Source organism: Acanthaster planci, linkage group LG13, assembly GCF_054643075.1.
Source record: "Acanthaster planci isolate LZ-2023a linkage group LG13, COTS_SCS, whole genome shotgun sequence".
Taxonomy (NCBI): Eukaryota; Metazoa; Echinodermata; class Asteroidea; order Valvatida; family Acanthasteridae; genus Acanthaster; species Acanthaster planci.
Window position 1 is genome coordinate 4,035,750 of NC_141789.1, and position 9,127 is coordinate 4,044,876.

Here is a 9,127-nt window from a genome sequence, read left to right on the forward strand (position 1 = left end):
ATGGTTGTCTTCAGGTTTGATTTTTAGATTCACAATGTGGCAACAGACTAATGTATGAGACAGTGGGTGGCCGTTAGGTCGCTTCAAGGCAAAAATTAGGCAGAGATACTCTTATTTCAGAGATTTGTATACAGTACAGCAAACATTTTGGATATCTACTTCACCGAATACCTTAAACGACAAATTGTTTCTAATACGACACACACATTATTACAAACTTGCCCCCCCCCCAAACGAAACAAAAAAAAATTGGCCAAATGTTTTCTCAAGGTTTTCGACCCTTCAGCCTTCAGGAAGATGTATTTCAAAGTATTTCTTTTTCTTTGACATTTTCCATTATCCTGAATTCATAATGCTATCCATTGTGAGATGATTTTAAGAACTGCCTAAAATGAATTGCATATAAATGTATATGTACTCCAAACCAGATAATACACGCTGAAAGTAAAAAAGGCAACATTATAAGCATAGAGAACCCAATTGCAAGACCTGCTTTATTTTACAAGAGCCGATGACTTAGAATGATTTGTATATATAACCTCCACATTCAAGATAGTTACATGCAGAAGAAACCAAATGTTCCCATACAGGAGGCTAATAAATTGTCTAAACAGCACTCTACTCTATATGTGCAACTGGATGCTAAATCATGAAAATCAACAACCATTTAAACCTTAATGACGAGGCTTATCAATTTTTAAACACTAAATCTAAAACATCTCTTTATGATGATGTGTCCAGCGGCATAAATCTGTGCTGGAGTGGAGGGGGGGGGAAGAGGATGACATTCATTAAAAATTGCCTGGCAATGAAAATTTGTCAAGTTCGGGGAGGCGGTAGTCTTGGGCCAAGATGGCAGAACTCGCCAGCGGACTCAATTGATCATATGCCGCGAGCACTGATTTCTATTGCGCCATCTCATGACTTCATTTCACCAATCGACGGATCATTCTATCATCTTGGGAATCTCCTACAAACTGTTTATCTTTTTCTTTAGTTTTCTCTGGATTTCTGGAGGAACCAATCAGCGGCCGGGAAATTCAAGTTGAATCTTTATGTGATGAATATGGATCATGACCTGCATCACATGACCTATCTCGCGATATAATGTACATGTACAAGCACTACTACGTGACGCTCAACATACTACTAAAGTACCAGTACTGTCACCGTTGATAATGGCCGCGGTTCGATGCATTGGAACAAGGAGCGAAGATGTAAGCCTGTAAAGGACTTCCTACAACAAAACTGAAGAAATAACAAGCTGACGCTATTGATGCGAACCCGCTCCAATGCTCTCACGGTCTGTTTTGTATCCTATTTCGCATCCTAGGGTCAACTGTGATGATATTCATATTAAACTACTATTCGGCACAAAACGCAATGCCTCGGTTGTAGGATATTCTCAAGACGGTAGAATGAGCCATCGATTGGTGAAACGAAGTCATGAGAGGGCGCAATATAAATCGGTGGGCACGGCATATGCTCTATCGAGTCCGCTATTGAGATCTGCTGTCTTGGCCCAATACAAGGGTGGGGCTGCTGACACCAAATGACAATTGGTTGAAGTGTTCATGACACTGAGGTGCATCATAGGGTGCCATTCGATTAGATTCCACAAATTACATGGCTTTTGACCTGGTTGCCACCATCTCACTTGTCTGACACAGCACACATGACCATTCTCAGGTCAGGGTTGTCATGCGTAAGCTGATCGAACGCAGCCCTTAACATGTATGCTGCACCTCAGAACCTTGCTGCAAAACTTGGCTTTTTAAATCCTCCTTCCTTTTTCAATATTAATGAATACATTAAATTTGTTTGGAAGTCCAAGAAATTCATCAAAATCTGTCTTGATTTTTTTTCACCTACCAAAATATGGGGGGGGGGGTGGACATATACATGTATGCTCCCATCCTTGGGATTTCCCTGGACATGTCACAGGTGACTTGGGGGAGTGTTCTGCAAATAGCACATGTGGTTCCTCATTTTTACATGCAATTTTTTTATTTTACAATAAACTGATTTTCGTCAAGTCAAAGCAGATCAGAGTGCCAAAATTAGAATGCATTAGAAAAGAAGTCCCCGCCTTTTATCACTGCAGCTGCTAGCGACAAGACCACTGGCATGGCAAGCACAACACCTCTGACAGCTCCCCTTGCGCGGGGCTCTGCAGCAGCATTCTCAACTCCAGTATTTACATTTCCAGCACCTGCCTCTGGGGATTCCCTTCCTGAGCCATTGGGAAGGGCGTTGACGAGATCAGGGTATGCCTCTTCATTGAGAGTCCTCAAACCAGATGCTTCCAGGCTCCTGGTTCCTGAGGCCTGAGGACTGTCAGTGGAGACATCTTCCTTCTTGGTGCTTTGATCAGAGGATAGCTGATCAGCAGATGGGATCCCGGCGGTGCATGGTGGTTGCTGAAACAGTGGAGGAATGTATTGTGGTTGTCCACCAGCTTCTTCCCGTTTAAGGATGCCTGATGGCTGGGAATTGGCTTCTAAGTCACCTTCCTTGGGTCTGCTGGCCGGACTGGCCTGGTCATGGTCTTTCCTGTCTTCAGCTAATGGTGATGGTTCCTGATGTGCTTTTCCTAGTCTCTGCTGGTGCTTGTGAACAGGATGTACTGTCTCCATGCTGACTCGGTCAGGTGCAGTTTCCGCCTCATTTGGTTGGAGTTGGGTAGATGCTGGTGGCTGGTTGCCGAGAGAATCTTGTTGTGTCCTGATGGATGCTGCTTCTTGTGATGTGGCTTTGAAGAGTGCTTGGCCAGTGCTGGCTCTAATCAAGGCATCTTCAGAGAACGCTCCATCACCTGAAGGGATCTGGAACTGTTCGGGCAGATATGAGGATGGCCCTGTGGGCTGCTGGACAGGGGCACCTTGGGAGGATATCTGTATGGTGGCGACATCTCTACAAGATGCATGGCTTTCACCGGTTTCTCGTGTGGCTGGCTTAACAACAGATGGAGAAGCAGTGGTTGATAGACTTGGAGAGGAGGAAGATGCATCTGATGATACATCTCTGGATGAGGATGATGTTGAAGATGTGACATCATCACTAGTGACAAGAGTGGATGCGCCCTCGGTGGCACCAACGGTCGAGGTAGGTGGCACATTTGTTGGAACACTCGAATCTGACATCTGGAGAGATACAGATTCATCCAGTGATTTATCTGTGCAGAGAGGACTATAGCCAGCATCCGGAGACAGTGGCCAATAGGTGCCACTGTTCCCGGGATTATTTACACTGCATGTTTCTGGGTCAGTAGAAAGCAAGACTTTCCCTTGGGTTGGGTTGGATTCATGGTGGATTCTGTTCAAATCATTCACCGGCATCTCGCTATTAGTTTCGCGGACTCGGGCGCCTGGCGCTTCACATATCTGGCCATTTGCCCATTTCCTATCAGCTGTATTATCCTGATTCTCGGGTCTGATATCTTGCTCAAATTTGTCGGCCTTGCTTTTCGTAATTTCAGTGAAGCTGTTCTGTGACTTGTGGTGTGCATTCGATTCCATTTCGGCTTCATGCATGCTCATCCCTGTCGTACCTTCACTACGACTTTCCCCTGCGTGAGATGCCACAGTACTTGGCTGTTGACCACCGAGGGGATCTTCTGGCTCAGTCATTGCTTCAGCCCCAGTGTTGCCTGACAGCCCCATAGACGTGGCGTTTGATGTTTCGGGCATTACTGAGGGCCCTGCTCGATTGTCGAGCATGGCAGGGGGCTGGTTCCGTAGCTGATGAGGAACATGAGTACTGACCTCAGTTGTACTAACAGATGCTGTAGGTTCTACCTCAACATTGTTGTCAATCTGAGGGGGATACAATTCATGACAAACTTCAGTAAAGGGGACAGAAATCTGGACAAAGAGCACTTTCTTCTGGTTCATGTGGGGACAGTTGAGATATTGAGCGCGAGCTAGGGCACATGCACCAAAAAAGTTACATATGTTACTGTCTCCCACCATCCCTGTTCCCCCCCCCTCTCTCTTGAAATTCGCCCGTATGTGTTCATTTTTCAAACCACCCGGCAGCATGTGGTTAACGCATCAACCACAGAGACATTCATCTTGTGCATGTGCACTCATCTTTCAAAATATACGCAGGAAAATAAAAGACAGTGAACTATTACCTGGTTGCCACCTCTAGCTTCAAAACGGATATGCAACAATTCTTCCAATTTCTGGCTAAGGTCCTCTCGCTGGATAGCACACAGGGTCTCCATCAGCTTGCCAAGAGTGGCATCACTCTCCTTTCCCCACTCACTGAGCAGGGCTTCAGTTGGACTTCCCGACTGCGACTCCAGGCGTCCTACGGCATCTGTGGTGAAACCTTTTTTTGCAAAAAACAAATGGGGCAGACTCACTGATTGCAAGTCTGTAAAAACAATGGTGCACAAATTTAAGCTGTTAATGCCCTAAACACACTGCACTTTTATGCAGGTTTAGAAAAAGTCACAGGAGGATAAATGGAGTTGGAATACATGTTGCTTAGGTTTTCTGTATGCACACGATAGCTTCCACCAAATAAAATAAATGCATTGAAGTTAGCCTGGCACTTTTTTCACACTGACTACATGAAATGCATTATTCTCATGCATTTGTGTTGTGTACACTGGGTAAAACTAAACAGTCATTGTGTGTTTAGGCTTTTGGTTTATCGATCAGCTTTGTGGAGGTACCATTTTAGAATGCAGATGCGGATATGCCAATAGCTGTTTAAAATTTCAAGTTTTCCATAAATTTATGCACAAACGTGGATGCCCCAGAAGGCTTCACTGTGTGCTTTGAGTTGGCATGTCTGATAATTTAATACACCTCTGCAAACAATACCTAGCTGTCCTGCAAGACCTTTCCAATCACTACCGTGAGCAGGACTGGGCATATCCAAGGCCCTGACTTCATGCAGGATTCTGGCAGTCAATTGGCTGTACGGTGTCTGAAGGGTGACCCTTGAGCTTGCGCGTCTGCCTGATGGTGTAGGCATTGCTTGGCTCTGGCAAGGATTCCTTTCCAGGTGAGCAGATGCAGCTCCTGCACAAAATTAAGCAGATTATTTGTAAGGGTAAGGCTGACTGTATTATTTCCAACATGTGTTTTAAAAGCCACGCTTTTAAGATGTAGGTTGCATCTTTCCAGAACTTGTTTCTGAAAGATGACAGGCCTGGGACATTCAAAAAAGTAAACTTGATTGACAGCATTTCTCAAAAATCATTAGGAATACGTCAGTGTTGGAGAAAAAATTTCAAGGAATTGGGCCTAATCTTTACAAGCACGACAGGACTGCATAATGCAGATCACTGATAAAACTGGATTAGAGAAACGTATCAGTTGCTTGAACAGTGTAACCACAAAGCTAGAACTGAACAATGGAATGAACCTTTCTGATGAAGTATTCAAATTATACGGGCTCATGCAGACTACCAACACTGGTTGGCAAATGCAGCTGTCAACACTGTCAGCAGCGTATGAGAGATGCTGTAACCATAACCTGATGCATTGAAGGCCCTTTAAAACCGTATTATAGCTTTTTTCAGGTACTTCAGCCCGCTTTTCTCAAACTAAGAGAAGTTTTCAGTGTCCTGAGGTCGTAAAGTAACAGTTCCTTGTCTTTAAGTTTGGCACTCATGTTAAACTATACTAGCAGCGTGTATGTGCTCATAGTTGCGTGCGCATGGAGATTTGCATTACGTCATAGATTTAAGCAACTTTGCCTAGTGGTAGTTATGCGCATCCGCCTGCCTTATTTGCATATTTCATGGGACAGGTCCATCGTGCACATGTACAACTACTGCCCTGCAATCAAAGCACATCCAAACCAAACATCATGACCTGTCATTCTCACTAACCTGTCTGATGAGATGCATTCTTGTGGTTTTCTAGCCCATCTGCTTTGGGGTCATCCAACAGGTCGGCCAGTTCCGCCATGCCTAATTCCTGTAATGCAGGGATAAGCTGTTCAAACCAGTTGTCACATTTGACCAAGGTCATCCCCAGTTCATTGGCTGCTGCTATGTCTCCATGGTTTTTTTGTTCGCATTTAATTCTTTCCTGCAATTAAAGAGAAAGAAAAAAAAGTGAGCGCAGTCCATAGAACAGTCTATGACTCGATTGCACAGAAATGTAAAAGCACACCTACAGGAGACATGTTTTAACAACACTTGATAGAATTCCTGTCATCTGATTGGTGGATTGTCAAGAATGTTCTGCGTGTTCAAAAATATGGCACATGGTTGAATCACAAAATGAAAGCCTGTTTTAATACATTGCACCCTGAAATTAGAATGATTTAATGTAACAATTTCTGGCAAAAAGTTGGTACTGTTGATTAATGATTCAAGTCTGCATCATTTCTCCCCCCCCAACAATAAACAATTTCCCAAACGCTGCATGCTTGAAACTCTTCATTGACACTATTCGCTGTGCAACTCTCAAGGGAACTATGGACTTCAATGAATGTAAATGATGCATGCTTTTCTGCACTCCTTGGCAATGAGACATCTTGTCACTCAGGACGGAACTATGGGAAAAATCATGGCAGCAAACTCTGCGCAGGCAGCATCAATATAGTCACAAAAAAGATGGATCAACAAACCACAGTTACCTTTCTTGGCTCTGGAAGACACTCAAGATGTGGTAGCAGCTCCGATGGGACAACTTGTTGAAACTGGACTGCATACTTTATCATTCTTTTCTTCCTGGCTTTATTCAGAGAGTTGTCCATGGTTCACTGCAAATGATCTGGATATTGCAAGCTGATTTAAAAACAAAAGGGTAACATTTAACAGTTGCTGACTGCTGCGATGTGGGAGATGACATTTGGAAAACCTGAAGGACACACAGAGCCCGAGGCAAAGCAAAGGGTGACATTCATCCCCAAGGGTGTTCAAAACGTCATAGAACCCTGGCTGATGTGTTAAACGGTGAGTGTGACATGCAGTTAAGGCACCCTGTCATGTGATCGTTCTGGGCCAATGAAAAATTAATATTCAAGACAAAAATAAGACAATGATGGAATACTGAGGAGGCTCCACACTTCAGTTGTCCTCACAAGCCTTTTCTGCTGGTCTATCAAACGTCCTCCAATCTCAAGTAAAGTCATGAAAATAACCATGAACTGTGACGGTGAACAAATGAACTACAACAATAATATGTGCGGCAATGGCATATTCCCCCTTTCATTGTTTACCAACTTACTTGTGACCAGACCTCCGAAGTGGACGGCATTTGGACTTTTGAAAAATTCTTATGATACATGAAACAGCCACAAGGGTCACCATAACGATGTCACAACATGTTCTGGTGAAATTTGTGATCCACTGGGGGACGACATCCAAACTTTACCTCAGCTGTTATGAGTTGCTGGAAGTAATGAAAACTAATTCCTGAGACCAACCCTTCCACCACAACAATAGGTTGTACAGGGTCACGTCATATGCAACCCGGCTCCAACTACCGGTGTACATGTAATCCTCCATGATACAACTCAACCACTGTCTTCAGCATAAAATACAACGAGCCAGTTCTGTATTCCAATGACGCATGCACACTCTGAAGCAAGTTGTACATCGATCATTCAGAACAGACCTTCCGTTTGTTGCAACAGTCACAGACAGTCAAAAATTCCTTCCTCTCAATTAGGGGTCATTGGACTGATTTCAACTGACTGGACAACTTTGTAAAGAATGCATCTTTCCTAGGAGGGTTTTAACAGCTCACCGGAAGACGTCCCCGTGAGTGCAGCCTTTTGCCAACAGGAATGCACCGACCATATCTGACCAGGAATTCTTATGGCCCACTTTGACAGCTGCCCGACCATTTCCACAACACAGTTAAAGGCATAACCATCACGGCCACAGTTAGGGACAGTGACCAAGTGTAACAGCATCATTTTAGGTACATATACTGTTACATATATGTAGTTAGCTGTCAAACAACTTTCAAGTTACTGAAATACTGAATAGACCCTTCCTTAAATACATTATCTGGCAAGGTTTGACATGGAAACCATAGGCTATATGATTTAACTTGCTTCTACTACAAAATACTAGGCACAATCAGTCCATCAGCACGGTGACACAACAGTATTGTGCTGTCACTCTATTATGTAAATACATCAAAACAGGCTTCCACAACTGTAAATTGAAAAGAAAAGTTGATAGACTGATGGCAGGATTATTGGCAAATCATGCTATTGGATCGACAGATTGAGCAAAGATCGAACTATTGTACTAATCAAAACTGCATCCAATAGAATATGACTGATGTCAAAGTTTTGCAATAGTTACCTTGTCAAATTATTATTTTATCCACCCTGACAACAGCAACATGGATGCTTCTTCTCAAGGTCATCAGGACAAAATTGAAACAATACTGTGACAGAATGGAAGCCGGTTTGATGATTGATCAGACCACAGAGCAAGGAACAGATCAGACCGAAACTAAACTTAAACGCCGTAATACGGACCATTCGAGTTTAATGTAATTTCTCGTTAAACCACCCTCTCCAATCAGAATAAAAATGCAAGAACTAGTACTCTGCCCTATTCATAGTATATACATCGGGCATATGTGCCAGGAAGCATCCAGATATCCAGTTCCGCATGTTCAGTTCGATAGATCATTAATATCCCCGGCCAAATAACATTGCTTGCTGGCGGGGAAAACCGCAGTGTCGCAATATTCTTCCAACAAATGATCCACAATGTACTCACTCGTAAAAGTTCTAAAACATGTAAATCCCTAGTTCACCAATGTCTCTTGTATGTCAACAGCCCTACTGGCGGTCTTGATTACGCATTGCCTGCCGCACAGCAATGAGAACGTTGTGGGCGTGAATATTGCGCAAGAACGACGATGGAGTCTACACCTCGTCCTTTTCTATATTGATATTTTTACTTGAGAAAAAAATGTTTAACCAAATTTACTTAACGGTATGGGTTTAGGGCTATTTAGGATAAATTTAAAGACAAAACAAACGTAATTCCAAATTTAAAGCTGAGTGCACATTTCTTCTGTGAAACTTGAATTCACTACAATTATTTGGTTGGTTATAAAGCCAAAACAGCCGTCGGTGAATCCGAGGCACGGGGTGACGCAATGCTATTTCTCATTCTTCGGGGAAA

General features: G+C 43.4%; 1 protein-coding gene across 2 annotated transcripts; it reads right to left on the minus strand.

The window, feature by feature from the left end:
* Positions 1 to 468: 468 nt before the first annotated feature.
* LOC110981270 (uncharacterized) lies at positions 469 to 8,961 on the minus strand. Of its 2 annotated transcripts, none has more exons than XM_022238692.2 (6): positions 8,717 to 8,961; positions 6,607 to 6,757; positions 5,852 to 6,053; positions 4,836 to 5,036; positions 4,136 to 4,335; positions 469 to 3,815 (listed from the first exon to the last, which is right to left on the minus strand). In XM_022238692.2, the coding sequence occupies exons 2-6, from the start codon at positions 6,724 to 6,726 to the stop codon at positions 2,061 to 2,063; spliced, it is 2,478 nt and encodes an 825-aa protein (XP_022094384.2). In that variant the 5' UTR covers positions 6,727 to 6,757; positions 8,717 to 8,961; the 3' UTR covers positions 469 to 2,060. The 2 variants fall into 2 exon arrangements, with proteins under 2 accessions (XP_022094384.2, XP_022094385.2); XM_022238693.2 differs by lacking the exon at positions 8,717 to 8,961 and adding an exon at positions 8,291 to 8,555.
* Positions 8,962 to 9,127: the final 166 nt, after the last annotated feature.

Coding starts and splice junctions, on each gene's coding strand:
- LOC110981270 (XM_022238692.2), bottom strand. CDS start 6,726: ATGGACAACTCTCTGAATAAAGCCAGGAAGAAAAGAATGATAAAGTAT. Junction 5,037..5,851: donor GAATGCATCTCATCAGACAG/GTTAGTGAGAAT, acceptor AATTTTGTGCAG/GAGCTGCATCTGCTCACCTG. Junction 3,816..4,135: donor AAGCTAGAGGTGGCAACCAG/GTAATAGTTCAC, acceptor TATCCCCCTCAG/ATTGACAACAATGTTGAGGT.